Source organism: Carcharodon carcharias, chromosome 30, assembly GCF_017639515.1.
Source record: "Carcharodon carcharias isolate sCarCar2 chromosome 30, sCarCar2.pri, whole genome shotgun sequence".
NCBI classification, from domain to species: domain Eukaryota; kingdom Metazoa; phylum Chordata; class Chondrichthyes; order Lamniformes; family Lamnidae; genus Carcharodon; species Carcharodon carcharias.
In genome coordinates this window covers 26033454-26049621 of record NC_054496.1, presented here as the reverse complement: position 1 = coordinate 26049621, position 16168 = coordinate 26033454, and the positions used below count along the sequence as shown (strand labels likewise).

At 45.4% G+C, this 16168-nt stretch overlaps 1 protein-coding gene across 2 annotated transcripts in view; it reads right to left on the bottom strand.

Annotated features, from left to right (window-relative positions):
* Positions 1–16168, bottom strand: part of LOC121271342 (atherin-like) — a 77306-nt gene that overhangs the window by 28553 nt on the left and 32585 nt on the right. For both annotated transcript variants that reach the window (XM_041177284.1, XM_041177286.1), the window contains one exon: positions 859–1008. In XM_041177284.1, coding sequence (XP_041033218.1) covers positions 859–1008 — 150 coding nt within the window. The remainder of the gene's footprint in view (positions 1–858; positions 1009–16168) is intronic.

The following is a 16168-nucleotide window of genomic DNA, read 5'->3' as shown; positions in this document are numbered from 1 at the left end:
ATGACTTTTTCATGTCAGCCTTGGCTCCGCCGGTAGCCTCTGAGTCAAAAGATTATAGGTTCATGTCCTACTTCCGGGCAAAAAATCTAGGCTGACCCCAGTATGCTACTGGGAGTGCAGTACTGAGGGAGTGCTACACTGCCCATCTTTTGGATCTGACGTTAAACCTAGACCCGTCTGCCTAAGAGCTGAATGAGAAAGATCCCATGGCACTATTTCGAAGAAGAGCAGGGGAGTTATTCCCAGTGTCCTGGCCAATATTTATTCCTCAATAAACATCGCATAAGCAGATTATCCAGTCAATGTCACACTGCTGTTTGTGGGAGCTTGCTGCGCAAAATTGACTGCCATGTTTCCTATAATACAACTGTGGCTGCACTTCAAAAGCACTTTGGGACACCTGGTGGTCTTGAAAGGTGCTATATAAATACAGGCCTTTCTTTTCTCTTTTGAGAATGACCTCGCCCACTGCTGGTGCATATTGGAACACCACGTGTTACATCGCACCTTCAGCACAGAAAGAGGCCATTTACGCTCCACACGAGCCTCCTCCCACCTGTTTATCAAATCCCATCAGTTTATCTCAAACTCCTTTCTCCTTCATGTGCTACTCTGCAGCCCTGCTGAGTATTTGCAGTATTTCCTGAATTTATTTCAGATTGCAAGCATTTGCAATTTCTACTGTTTGTTTTTGCTGCTCTGTATTTATCCAGCTGCAATGGGTCAAGGGAGTTGCCTGTGATTTTCTGTTCTGCATTGCTGGTTTCCAAACTCACTGTGATCACTGTCCATAAGGTAGAAGTAATAAACACACAAAGAAGCTGCCAATTTGTTATCAGGATGGAGTTTCAAACCTACCTAAGTCTCTGGGGTCAGAGCTCAACCCTGCTGCTGTCTCAACTGCTTCAAGTTTTGGGCTTGGATTGGCTGCAGGAATCTGGCCTAGCAGCATAGTGTCCAAGAAGCTGTCCGCGTTGCTGGGGTTGCAGTCTTTGAGCAGCGACGTATCTGCACAAATAAAAAAATCTTGCATCAGCCAACATGAAATTCAGAGATCTAGCTCTCAAGAAACGACCCCAGCCTACCTAGGATGGTAAAAGTTTAAGTAATAGGAGCAGCAGTACGGCCCTACGGCCCCTCGAGCCTGCTCCGCCACTCAGCATAATCACAGCTGATCCTGTGCCTCAACTCCACGGTTTTGCTTGTTCCCCATTATCTCTTGATTCCCTGGGAGATTGAAAATCCTATTAACACAGCTCAATGGTGGAACAAGCACAACCCTCTGGGGCAGAAAGATCCAAAGATTTACAACCCAGTGAGTGAAGAAATTGCTCCTAACCTCAGTCCGAAATGATCAACTCCTCAACCTGAGGCGATGTCGCTGTGTTCTAGGTTCCCCAGGCGGGGAAACAACCACCCAGTGCCTACTCTGTCAAGCCCCTTTAAAATCTTGGGTGTTTCAATGAGATCACTTCTCATTCTTCTAAACTCCGGAGAGTATAGGCCCCTTCAGCTCAGCCCCTCATCATGGGACAACCTTCTCATCCCAGAAACCAATCTAGTGAACATTCACTGTACTGTCTCCAAGGCAAGTATGTCCTTCCTTCAACATAGAGGCCAAAAGCGTGCACAGTACCCCAGGTGTGGTCTGACCAAAGCCCTATACAATTATAGCAAGGCTCTTTATTCTTGTACTCCAATCCCCTTGCAATAAAGGCCAACACGCCATTTGTCTAATTGCTTGCTGTACCTTTATGTTAACTTTGTGTTCTTTGCACGAGTACACTGAACATTAACATTTAAAGTTTCATGCCTTTTAAACATATTCTACTTTTCTATAATATGTAGGATAACCTCATTAATAGACTGCAAATTCTGACGATCCACTAATTACAGCCTGCCAACTTTAAAATGCCCTATTTATCTCTACTCTCTGCTCCCTATCCTTTAATTAATCCTCCATCTTTGCTAATATGTTACCCCCAACTCCATGAGCTCTTATCTTGCATATTAACTTTTTTGTGTGGCACCTTATTAAATGTCTTTTGGAAATCCAAATATACTAAATCTACTGACTCCCCTTTATCTACCCTACTAGTTATATCCTCAAAAAACCTGTAATGAATTTGTCAAACACAATTTTCAATTCGTAAAACCATGTTGACTTTGTCTGATCATACTATGATTTTCTAAGAGCATAATTAAGATTTCCTTAATAATAGATTCCAGTATTTTCCCAATGACTTCTGTTTTCTCTCTCCCTTCTTCCTTGAATAGCAGTATTACAATTGTTAACTTGCAATCTGCTGGGACTGTTCTAGAATTTAGGGAATTTTGTAAAGTTATAATAAGTGCAATCACTATCTCTTTCAGAATCCTAGGATGTAGGCCATCAGGTCCTGGGGATTTGTCGGTTTTTAATCCCTTAAGTTTCTCTAATATTTTTTCTCTGCTGATGGCGATTAATTTAATTTCCTCACTCTTATAAGCCCCTTGGTTACCTTCTATTTCTGGTATGTAATTTCTACTGTGAAGACAGATACAAAAATATTTGATCAATGTCTCTGCCATTTCCTTATTCCCCAGGGTAATTCTCCTGGCTCTGTCTCTAAGGAATCATGTTCACTTTAGCTACTCTTCTCCTTTTAATGTACCTGTAAAAGTTCTTACAATCTGTTTTATATTCCTTGCTAGTTTACTCTCATACTCTATTTTTTCCCTTTCTAATTACTTTGCTGGTTTCTAAAACTCTCCCAATCTTCAAGGTTATGACCATTCTTCGCAACATCATAAGCCTCTACTTTTAATCTAATACATCCTTAACTTCCCTAGTAAGCCACTGATGCATTTTTCTTGCTGAGGTTTTGCTTTTTAATGGAATGTATTTTTGTTAAACGTCTAGAATCATTCCTTTAAATATTCTCAGTGGTTATTTTCTCCCATACCTTTTAGTCTATTTCCCAATCAACCTTAGTCAGCTGGCCCTCATATCCATATTGGCTTTGTTTAAGTTTTAAGATTCTTGTTTTGGACTCAAGTATGTCACTCTCAAACTTAATTTGCATTTCAATTGTCCTACAATCATTTTTTCCTCAATTCATTTTTATTGTGCTTTATGTATTATTGTTTTTTTTTTTGACGACTTCACCTCAGCAATTCCTTCCACCACCAGAAACATGAGGTAGCCAGTGTAGTATTGGCTGGGCCAGCATTTATTGCCCATCCCTAGTTGCCCTTGAGATGGTGGTGGTGTGCTGCCTTCTTGAACTGCTGCAGTCCATGTGGTGTAGGTACACACACAGTGCTGTTAGGAAGGGAGTTCCAGGATTTTGATCCAGCGACAGTGAAGGAACTGCAATATATTTTCAATTCAGCATGGTGAGTGACTTGGAGGGGAACTTCCAGGTGGTGGTGTTCCCATTTACCTGCTGCCCTTGTCCTTCTAGATGGTAGTGGTCGTGGGTTTGGAAGGTGCTGTTGAAGGAGTCTTGGTGAATTCCTGCAGTGCATCTTGTAGATGGTACACACTGCTGCGTTGGTAGTGGAGGGAGTGAATGTTTGTGGATGTGGTGCCAATCAAGCGGACTGCTTTGTCCTGGATGGTGTCAAGCTTCTTCGGAGTTGTAGGAGCTGCACTCATCCAGGCAAGTGGGGAGTATTCCATCACACTCCTGATTTGTGCCTGTAGATGGTGGACAGGCTTTGGGGAGTCAGGAAGCGAGTTAATCGTCACATGATTCCTAGCCTCTGACATACTCTTGTAGCCATAGTATTTAAATGGCTAATCCAGTTCAGTTTCTGGTCAATAGTAACCCCCAGGATGTTGATAGTGGGGGATTCAGCAATGGTAATGCCATTGAACATCAAGGGGCAATGGTTGGATTCTCTCTTGCTGGGGATGGTCATTGCCTGACACTTGTGTGGTCCGAATGCTACTTGCCATTTGTCAGCCCAAGCCTGGAAATTGTCCAGGTCTTGCTGCATTCGGACATGGGCTGCTTCAGTATCTGAGGAGTTGTCAATAGTGAACATTGTGCAATCATCAGCGAACATCCCCACTTCTGACCTTATGATGGAAGGAAGGTCATTGATGAAGCAGCTGAAGATGGTTGGGCCTATGACATTACCCTGAGGAACTCCTGCAGAGATGTCCTGGAGCTGAGATGACTGACCTCCAACAACCACAACCACCTTCTTTTGTGCTAGGTATGACTCCAACCATTGGAGAGTTTTCTCCCTGATTCCCATTGACTCCAGTTTTGCTGGGGTTCCTTGATGCCACACTCAGTCAAATGCTGCCTTGATGTCAAGGGCAGTCACTCTCACCTCACCTCGGGTGTTCAGCTCTTTGTCCATGTTTGGACCAAGGCTGTAACGAAGTCAGGAACTGAGTGGCCCTGGCAGAACCCAAACTGGGCATCAGTGAGCAGGTTATTGCTAAGCAAGTGTCGCTTGATAGCTCTGTTGATGACCCCTTCCATTACTTTACTGATGATGGAGAGTAGACTGATGGGGCAGAAATTGGCCGGGTTGGATTTGTCCTGCTTTTTGTGCACAGGACATACCTGGGCAATTTTCCACAGAGCCGGGTAGATGCCAGGGTTGTAGTTGTACTGGAACAGCTTGGCTAGGGGCACAGCAAGTTCTGGAACACAAGTCTTCAGCACTGTTGCCGGAATGTTGTCGGGGCCCATAGCCTTTGCATTATCCAGTGCCTTCAGCCGTTTCTTGATAATACGTGGAGTGAATCGAACTGGTTGAAGTCTGGCATCTGTGATGCTGGGGATCTCCAGAGGAGGCAGAGATGGATCATCCACTTGGCACTTCGGGCTGAAGATCGTTGCGAATGCTTCAGCCTTATCTTTTGCACTGATGTGCTGGGCTCCTCCATCAATGAGGATGGGGATACTTGTGGAGCCACCTCCTCCTCCAGTGAGTTGTTTAATTGTCCACCACCATTCACGGCAGGATGTGGCAGGACTGCAGAGCTTATATCTGATCCGTTGGCTGTGGGATCGCTTAGCTCTGTCTATCACTTGCTGCTTATGCTGTTTGGCACGTAAGTAGTCCTGTTTTACAGCTTCACCAGGTTGACACCTCATTTTTAGGTATGCCTGGTGCTGCTCCTGCACTCTTCATTGAACCAGGGTTGATCCCCTGGCTTGATGGTAATGGTAGAGTGGGGGATATGCCGGGCTGTGAGGTTACAGATTGTGGTTGAGTACAATTCTGCTGCTGCTGGTGGCCCACAGCACCTCATGGATGCTCAGTCTTGAGTTGCTAGATCTGTTAGAAATCTATCCCATTTAGCACGGTGGTAGTGCCACACAACTTGATGGAGGGTATCCTCAATGTGAAGACGGGACTTCGTCTCCACAGTGACTGTGTGGTGGTCACTCATACTGATACTGTCATGGACAGATGCATCTGCGGCAGGCAGGTTGATGAGGATGAGGTCGAGTATGTTTTTCCCACTTGTTGGGTCCCTCACCACCTGCCACAGACCCAGTCCAGCAGCTATGATTTTTAGAACTCGGATAGCTCGGTTAGTAGTGGTGCTAACGAGCTACTCTTGGTGATGGACATTGAAGTCCCCCCACCCAGAGAACATTCTGCACCCTTGCCACCCTCAGTGCTTCCTCCAAGTGATGCTCAACATGGAGGAGCACTGATTCCTCAGCAGGAGGTTTCCTTGGCCATGTTTGACCTGATGCCATTAGGCTTCATGGGGTCTGGAGTTGATGTTGAGGACTCCCAGGGCAACTCCCTCCCAACTGTATACCTCTGTGCTGCCACCTCTGCTGGGCCTGTCCTGCCAGTGAGACCGGACATACCCAGGGATGGTGATGGCGGCATCTGGGACATTATCTGTTATGTATGATTCCGTGAGGATGACTATGTCAGGCTGTTGCTTGACTAGCTTGGGAGACAGCTCTCCCAATTTTGGCACCGGCCCCCAGATGTTAGTAAGGAGGGCTTTGCAGTGTCAACAGGGCTGCGGTTGTCATTTCCGGTGCCTAGGCCGATGCCGGGTGGTCCTTTTTGTGTCTTTGTAGCAGTTTGCTATAAATGAGTGGCTTGCTAGGCCATTTCAGAGGGCATTTAAGAGTCAACCACATTGCTGTGGGTCTGGGGTCACATGTAGGCCAGACCAGGTAAGGGCGACCGATTTCCTTCCCAGAAGGGGATTAGTGAACCCCTGGGTGCCACAAAACATGATGGAGGGTACCTTCAATGTGAAGGCGGGACTTCGTCTCCACAATGACTGTGCGGTGGTCACTCGACAATGGTTTCATGGTCATCATTGGACTTTTAATTCCAGATTTTTATTGAATTCAAATTCCACCGTCTGCCGCAGTGGGATTGGAACCTGAATCCGGAACCAGAGCATTACCCTGGGTCTCTGGATTACTGGTCCAGCGACAATATCATTACGCCATCGCCTCCCCTTGGAGAATTAAAAGAGAAAGAAAGAGTTATTTTCACTTACAACCTCACCGTGCCCCAAAGCACTTTACAGCCAATGAAGTACTTTTTGAAGTTTAGTCACTGTTATTGTATAAGAAAAGCAGCCAATTTGCACACAAACTCTCACAAGCAGCAATGAGATAATGAACAGATAATCTATTTTTGTGATGCCGATCGAGGGATAAATATTGGCAAGGACACAGGGAGAGCTCTCCCGCTCTTCTTTGAAATAGTGTCATGGGATCTTTTCACATTCTCCACCTGAGGCAGCAGATGTGGCCTCAGTTTAATGTTTCATCTGAAAGAAAGCACTTTCGATGGTGTAACACTTCCTCAGTACAGCAGCTCGATTATGTGCCAAAGTCTCTGCAGTGGGTCTTGAACCCACAGCTGTCTGACCTTGCAGCAACTCACCAAGGCTCCTTCGACAGAACCTTCCAAACCCGTGACCTCTACCACCTAGAAGGACAAGGGCAGCAGGTGCATGGGAACACCACCGCCTGCAAGTTCCCCTCCAAGCCAGACAACTTCCTTCCTAACAGCGCTGTGGGTGTACCTACACCACTTGGATTGCATCTGTTCAAGGAGGCAGCTCACCACCACCTTCTCAAGGGAAATTAGAGATGGGCAATAAAGGCTGGTCTAGCCAGCCATGCCCGTATCCCATGAAAGGAAATAAAACTCCAGTGAGAGGGCCCACTCACTCAGCCATGCTGGCACAAGAGGTAGAGAGTCCAGCCTGGAGAAGTTCGACAATGTGATTCAAAGGTTACAAATAAGTACTGAAATAAAATCCAGGACTAATGCATAAAGGAAGCTACTGTTCCTGATTTATGTGAAGTGCAACTGAGTTATGGAATGGAACATTTTTTCAACTTTTGGTCTCCCACATTATCAATCACTCCCAAAGCAAATGTAATTAAAATGTCCAAACAGCAAGCTATGAAATTGTGCATCCTGGCCCTTAAGGCCCAGGGAATTCATGTTAGTTTTTACCTTTCCCACATACTGGTTTGTCCTGTTTGCACTTTATGGGGCTTGAGTACTGCTTTCAGTTTTTATTCATCTATTTATCCTTTCATGGGATGTGGGCACCACCTGCAAGGCCAGCATTTAAGTGCCCTTGAGCAGGTAGTGACCATAACTGAGTGGCTTGCTAGGCCATTTCGGAGGGCAGTTAAAAATCAACCACATTTCTGTGAGTGTGGAGTCACATATAGGCCAGACCAGGTAAGGAAGGCAGATTTCCTTCCCTAAAGGACATTAGTGAATCAGATGAGCTTTTACAACAATCTAACAGCTTCATGGTCACCATCACTGATATTAGGTTTTTTTATCCAGATTTATTTAATTAACTGAATTCAATGGTGGCATTTAAACCCTTGTTTCCAGGTTGGGACAGGCCTGTAGATTATTATTCAGTAACATAACCGCTATGCTACCAACCCCCTGGTTGGCCTCGGCGGGGGATGGGAAGGGTGGGGGTACAGTGCACATTCACCAGTGAAACCCAGGGAATAAAAGGGTTAAATTATGAGGAGAGGTTGCATAGACCTAAGTTTAAAAAGGTCAAGCAGTGAGCCAATCAAGGTGTTTAAAATGAGGAAAGAAATCAAGAAGCTAGGCAGAGAGAAACTATTACCTGTGGTGGGGGAGTCCATCTCAAGCTGGCACAATTTCAAAATTAAAGCTGGGTCATTTAAGTGAAATTAACAAACACGTTTTGACACAGCGGGTAGTCCAAGTGGGTAACTCTTCCTCAAAAGGCTGTGGAGGCTGGAGGGCAAGTGAAATTTCCCAGATTGGGAATGACCAATCAATGCATGCAGAGCAAGGACAGCTATATGAGGTCGAGGTACAGATCAGCCATGACCCAACTGAATTGTGGAACAGACTCCTCCTGTAACCTTTTTCCCTTTATCCCTGCATGGGACGTGGGCAAGGCCAGCATTTATATTGCCCGTCTCTAATTGCCCTTGAACTGAGTGGCTTGCTAGGCCATTTCAGAAGGCAGTTAAAAGAGTCAACTACATTTGCTGTGGGTCTGGAGTCACATGTAGGCCAGACCAGCTCAGGGCGGCAGATTTCCAGGTTTCCTTCCCTAAAGGACATTAGTGAACCAGATGGGTTTTGTACAACAATCGCTGATAGTTTTGTGGCCACCATTACTGAGCTTTATTGATTCCAGATTCATTAACGGAATTCAAATTCCACAAGCTGCCATGGTGGATTCAAACCCGTGTCCCCAAACATTAGCCTGGGCCTCTGGATTACGAGTCCAGGCATTACCACTACACCATTATCTCCCCTATGGAGATTTTCTGAGCACTGCCTCCTCATTTGAGTATCAACAGCTTGGAACTTTTTGAAAATTACCGGGAATACGTATTCAAACTTGGCCCCTGGTCCTCTGTGGTGTACACCTATGGAGTCCATGAAATCAAAAGCTCATGGGGCAACCATGACGTATGGTATGGAATCTTGGTGAGACCACAGCTGATGCACTATGCACAGTTCTGGTCTTCATATTACAAAAAGGGTTGAAAAATACAAAAAAAAACGTGTAGAAAGATTTTGCAAGGATAGCACCAGAACTGAGATGTTCCACCTTTCAGGAAAAGACTGAACAGGCTGGGTCTCATTCCTGTGGAAGAGACGGCTGAGAGATGACCTAATAGAAGTCTTTAAAATTATGAGGAGCTCGACAAGTTAGATCCACGGATATTTCCACTTGTGGGGGGAAACCAAAATGAGGGGTCATAATTATAAGACAGTCACTAATAACTCCAATAGGGAATTCAGGAGAAACTTATGCACCCAGCGATTGGTGAGAGTGTGGAACTTGCTACCGCAGGGAGTAATTGAGGTGAGTAACATAGATGTCTCTGAGGAGAAGTTAGATAAGGACACAAGAGAGAAAGGATTAGAAGGTTACACTGATAGGGTGAAATGATCTAGGATGAGAGGAGGCACAAACCTGCAGATACCAGCTGGGTTGACTGGCCTGTTTTGGTGCTGCATATTCTACATATGGCATGTTAAATGAAGAGTAAAGCTCTCAATACCGTGCTCCATCAACATGCCTCAAATGCAACTCCTGATGCCAGCCTTCCTCTTTCAGCCTGAGTGAGACTTAGCACCTAAAGTGCCAATGAGTATCAAAGCATGTCACTGCCCACCACGTGGTGGGATGGGAGAGGGCGAGACAAGAATTTCAGCCAATTGGTCTGGTTTGGAACCTGAAAGAAGTCCCAGAGACGAAAAAACATACACCAAACCCCTTTTGATATCCAGGCTCCCCAGACATGTGTTCAAATGATCGCAACCAGCAAAAAACAATTGTGGATCTCAAGAGGGTAAAATGTTTGATCCCCAATGGTTGGGGGAGGATAAGAACTTCAAGAGTATGGATTGTCATGGTTGCAGTCATGGTCTTCTGAAACTCTCTTTATTGCTTAATGAATATCCTCCTGAGCATAGGTGGGGCAAGCTTTCAGGTTCTGGTTCTTTGATGCTTCATGTGGGTGGAGTGCTCCTTGTTCAGATGTGACATTTCAGCACCCACCAGCCCCAGTCTTAATCCCAATCCACTATCCCCAAAATCAGGCGTCTGAATCCTTAGACCTTTCGGTGTCAGCGCATAATACTGCAATTACAGATTCTGCCAAATCTTTGGGGCCCAGAGAATTCCAGGAAGGTTAACTAACACACCAGATACAATGAACTCCCGTGTCCCTGAGGCTTGTGTGAATGGCTCTACTAGGTCTCCTTTACAGGTTTGCTTTCTTTAGAAATCATTTTCTCAACAAGGACCATTTTTACCAGGGATCAGCAGGGATAGTTTGAACGCTGTTCCATTCTTAAGGCCAGATAGCTCCACATTCTCAAGGGGTGTCATCCAGCAAGCCATAGATCCACTTCATAATGTTATATAGCACACTACAACACAGGGTTAACACTTCACAAGCTTCCTTAAATCTGAACAGATTCGAAGTGGAATTTAAACCCAGACAATGACACTATTACCCTTTTCCAGTAAAAAAGTAGGCAAAATGATTTTGTGGGAAGTACAAGGACAGATCGCAATCTAATGGGTCAGAGTTGGAACAGAAATATTACATAAATAAGTAGAATGTTCCACGACTCCAAACATTTGAAGTGATAAAAAGAGAAACTAACAAGAAAGAAAAAACAGAAAGATTTGCATCATATAGCGCTTTTCATGACCTCTGGACATCTCAAAGGGATTTGTAGGCAATTTAGTGCCAATTAATTTGCACTCAGCAAACTCCCACAAACATGATAATGATCTGATAATTTTTTTGTGATGCTGATTGAGGGATAAATATTAGCCAGGACATTGGGAATAATTAACTCCTCTGCTTTTCTTTGAAATAGTGGGATCTTTTACATCCACCCAAGAAGGCAGATGGAGCCTCCCAGTGTTTCATTTGAAAGACAGCATCTCCAACTGTGCAGTGCTCCCTCTGTACTGCACCGAAGTGTCAGCCTTGGTTTTTGTGCTCAAGTCCTGGAGTGGTTGAGAGGCAAGAGTGCTACCAACTGCACATTCTTCCTTTTCACATAACAGTCTAATTCCCTTTTGAACGCTTCGATTGAACCTGCTTCTACCATACTCTCAGACAGTGCCTTCCAGACCATAACCACTCGCTGTGTGAAAGTTTTTTCTCACATTGCTTTTGTCAATTACTCTAAGTCTGTGCCCTCTTGTTCTCGATCCTTTCACAACTGGGAATAGTTTCTCCCAATCTGCTCTGTCCAGGCCCCTCTTGATTGTGAATGCCTCTGTCAAGTCTCCTCTCAGCCTTCTTTGCTCCAAGGAAAACAGTCCCAACTTCTCCAATCTATCTTCGTAACTGAAGTTCTTCATCCCTGGAACAATTCTCGTGAATCTTTTCTGCACCCTGCACCCTGAATGGCACGAAGTGAACTGCTCATTCAGAGAGCCGGTGCAGACACGATGGGCCAAATGGCCTCCTTCGGTGCTGTAACAATTCTGTCATTCTGTGAGCCGCAGGCAAGGTTTACACTCCATGTGCCTGCGTGTGTATTCATGCATATTAGGTACTGAAGCCCCATTCAAAGTATCAAAGCCAGGTTCCCTTAAATCTCAAATTGAAGCTACTAATAAATTTTGATATCCTGTTTTAAGACAAACGTAGATTTAAGAAGAAGCATAGATATTCTTAAGGGGAAGCAAGATAAGTACAAAAAGGAGAAAGGTATAGAAGGAAATGCAAATAGGGTGAGATGAATTGGGTGGGGAGGAACATAAGCATCAGCATGGACCTTCTGGACAAAATGGCCTGTTTCTGTGCTGCAAATTCAATATAGTCTATGTAACATTTATCCATCAATGGTTTAGCAATAATGAGAATTCTTCCGGCCCACAAAATTCAAACAAAAAGATCCAGGGGCTAGAATACATAAATGCAAACAGAACTGAACTGCCCGTGCATTGTGCATTCGATTGACAGGGTTGGATTACATAAAACTGGCTGTCTTGCTAAACCCCCTGGAATATCCTGGAACTCAGTGAAGGTATGCAATATACCACAGATGTCGGCATTTAAGGCAACCTTTGAAGCCTCAAAGAATCCCTCCAAAAATGGGGGTCGACTTATACGCTAAGTGTAAGAGGGAACCACCGGCGTAGATGTGGATGATGCTTCTGGTGCAAACAGTGGGCGTATCTTAAACTCTTGCACACCTTCCCAACTCAGCCTGTATAACCTGCTTGATCCCTTATGCCAGGTATAAGATACTGGTAATTAAAATATGCATTTGTGGGGAAAAAAATTGAGGCTGAATACTAATGCAAATATAGCCTGTTGTGGCTGAAAAGGGGGTCAATTTATACACCAAGCAAATGAAAAAACATGATTTTAGGGGCCAGCAAAATGGGGCTGTCTCATACACCAGATCGACTTATACATCGCAATTTACAGTATTCCCCAGGCGGAATCTGCCATTTTCCATTGCATCAATAAAATATGCAGCAGCTATTTCAGATTGTGCGCAATCATTACAAATGAATGTCCTCAAGAGCCACTCTGGCATACAGCTGATTTACACAGAGGCCTTGCGAATGGCTCTGAGGAGAGGAATCAACGTCAGAACTACAAGACATTATTGCAACTACCGGAGGTCGAGTCAAATAATCAGCCGAGATGCTGGCAATAATGAAGAATTCGAGCTGCGGAAACAGGATAAGTTCATCCTGTGGTCACATAGCAACTGCCAATTAGATTCAAAACACCTGACCAATCTTCCACCTCCAAGCAAAGGAGCCTGAGGTTAACGGGGGCATCCTAAATGCAATGGTAAATTAACTCAGCACAGACAGAGGATTTAATCCTCAGGTCTGTTTGACATGCTGTCATGCCAAGTGCTATTGTTCTTTGCTAGACTGGTAGAAGCTATGTTGACTTGCATTTATATAATGCCTTTCATTACCTTAGGATGTCCCAAGGCTTTTACAGTCAAATAAGTACTCATTTATTGAAGCAGTCAGCAATGTAATATAGGAAACAAATCAGCCATTTTGCACACTGCAACATCTCACAAACAGCAAGCATACAAACAAGGAGCAGGAGTAGGCCATTCAGCCCCTCGAGCCTGTTCCACCATTTAGTAAGATCATGGCTGATCTGATAGTAACCTAAAATCTGCATCCCATCTACCCCCAATTATCTATCAGTCCACTCCTGCTTACCAAGAATCTATCCGCCTTAAAAATATTCAAAGACTCTGCTTCCATCACCTCTTCAGGAAGAGAGTTCCAAAAACTCATGACCCTCTGAGTGAAAAGTTTTTGTCTCGTCTCTGTTTTAAATGGGTGACCCCTTATTTTTAAACACTGACCCCTGGTTCTAGATTCTTCCACAAGAGGAAACGTCCTCTCCACATCCACCCTGTCAAGACTCCTCAGGATCTTATATGGTTCAATCAGATAACGAGCAGATAATCTGTCCCCGTAATGTTGGATTAGGGATAAATATTGGCCCAGGACAGCGAAGAGAACTCCCAAGCTCTGCTCCAAATTAGTGCCCAACAAGTAGCCTGACGAGGTCCAGGGTTGGCATTTTATCTGAAAGATGGCACCTCTGACAGGACAGCACTCCCTTGGTGCTGCACTAAGATTGCCAGTCCAGATTATGCACTTCTCTCAGGAGTGTATCAACATGAGCATGCTGCCCACTGAGGCAGGTGGGCTGGCCAATATTCATGCCTCAACCGAAATCATATCATCTGGTCACAATCACATTGCCTTTTGGGACAGCTTGCTGTGTGCAAATTGACTGCCATGCTCGATACAGTGACTACACTTTTAAAGGGCTTAGTTGGCTTTGGAACATCCTGAAGACATGCAAGGTGGGGCATAAATGCAAAGATTTCTTGATTTCTTTTCTTTATTCTTTCATGGGATGTGGGCACTGCTGGCAAAGCCAATATTTGTTGTCCATCCTTCATTGTCCTTGAACTGAACGTTTCAGAGGGCAGTGAAGGCAGTCAATCACATTGCTGTGGGTCTGGAGTCACATGTAGGCCAGACCAGGGAAGGATGGCAGATTTCCTTCCCTAAAGGACATTAGTGATCCTGATGAGTCTTTACAACAATTGATGATAGTATCATGGTCACCATTACTTGGACTAGCTTTATATTCCATTCCCACTACCACCATCTTCACCAAGGTGTAATAATAACCATACAATCCCATTTCTCCTATGCTATGGATGTAATGTTGTGTCAGGTCACTTTAGCCCCGCCCATTGACATTCTCCCACCCTGACTCATAGCCCCGCCCCCTGCGCCATCCCATTTGAAAGGCAGCGCGCTTCGCCGCCCTCTGATTGGCTGGCCGGGCTGTCACTCGGCCGGCCCATCAGCCAATCAGGCCGCTCGCTCTACTCCCGGCAGCCCAGCAGCCGCCGCCGCTCACGGGAGCGGGAAACGCCCACTGTGACATGGCCAGCGTGGACGGCAGCCAGCGCCTCCCGCGCCCTTTCCCTTTACCTTAGATGGCGCCGGTCACCCACCAGCGGGAGCCGTCGCCGTCGCCCCGCTCGCACTCGGGCCCCCGTCTGTTTCCCCGCTATCCAGTGGGCTCCCTGGCGGACGCCATTTGCGCATGCGTGGCCAGGAAAGAGCGCGCGCCGACACGGCGCCTGCGCGGTTTACGTCATGACGCAACGATTCACGCAGAAGTCGGGAACCAGCTGTGATCGAGGCTGGGAGAGTGAGCGGTCCCCCCAAAGGAAGGGGAGGGTATTGCAGCCTCACTGAGGGAGAGAAAGATCCCAACATGGTACTGAGGCCTGGAGAGGTCTTTTCCAGAATTATGGTAATTATTATAAATATTATAAATTATTATAATTAATTGTAAAGTTATAGGAAGTGTTGAAAATGGCATTGAAGTAGATCAGCAATGATCTAGTTGAATGATAGACCAGGCTTGAGGGACTGAATAGCCTACCCCTGTTCCCATTTCCTATGTTCCAGGTAGATGGGCATCCGATATAAACTGCAGGCAACACAAAGCCAAGAAATGATTCTTAAGAAGGCAAAAAGCAAAATACTGCAGATGCTGGAGATCTGAAACAAAAACAAAAAATGCTGGAAAAACTCAGCAGGTCTAACAGCATCTGTGGATAGAAAAAGAGCTAACATTTCAAATCCATATGACTCTTCTTCGGAGCAAAAGAGAAGCTCTGAAGAGTCATACGGACTCGAAATGTTAACTTTTCTTTCCTCCACAGATGCTGTTAGATCTGCTGAGTTTTTCTAGCATTTTCCGGTTTTGTCTTAAGATGGCACATTTCTCCTGCACCACAAGAGGTTATTTAGCTCCAAGCAGGAGAGTTCCTCATCCACTGCCCAGGTGCTCTTAAAAGCCTGGCCATCACCCAATTTGGTGCCCAACCATCAGAGCAAAAACTAACCAGGCCCGAACTTGAACAATGGTTGTTTCTGTTGACCATGACCCCACCACCAAATATAAAGCCCTTGTTCCCAGGACTATTACTGACCTCATCTCCTCTGAAGATCTTCCCTCCACAGCTTCCAACCTCAGTCTCCCAACACCGCACAGCCCGCTTCTACCTCCTTCCCAAAATCCACAAACAGGACTGTCCTGGTAGACCCATTGTGTCAGCTTGTTCCTGCCCCAGGCAACTAATTTCTTCCTATTTTGACTCCATTCTCTATCTCCTTGCTCCGTCTCTTCCTGCCTATTTTTTCGATTCCTCTGACATTCTGCGTCATATCAACAATTTCCAGGTTTCTGGCTCTAACCGCCTCCTCTTCACTATGGACGCACAGTCCCTCGATATCTCCAACCCCCACCAGGATGGTCTGAGGGCTCTCGGCTTCCTCCTTGAACAGAGGCCCGAACAATCCCCATTCACCTCCACTCTCCTCTGTATGGCTGAACTTGTTCTTTCACTGAACAATTTCTCCTTTAAACTTGTCTCACTTCCTCCAAATAAAAGGTGCTGCTATCGGTACATGCATGGGCCCCAGTTATGCCTGTTTTTTTGTGGGGTATGTGGAACATTCCTTGTTCCAATCCTACTCCAGCCCCCTCCCACAACTCTTTTTTTCAGTGCATCAATGACCGTATCGGTGCCACTTCATACTCTCACTTGGACCTGGAAAACTTATCGATTTTGTTTCTAA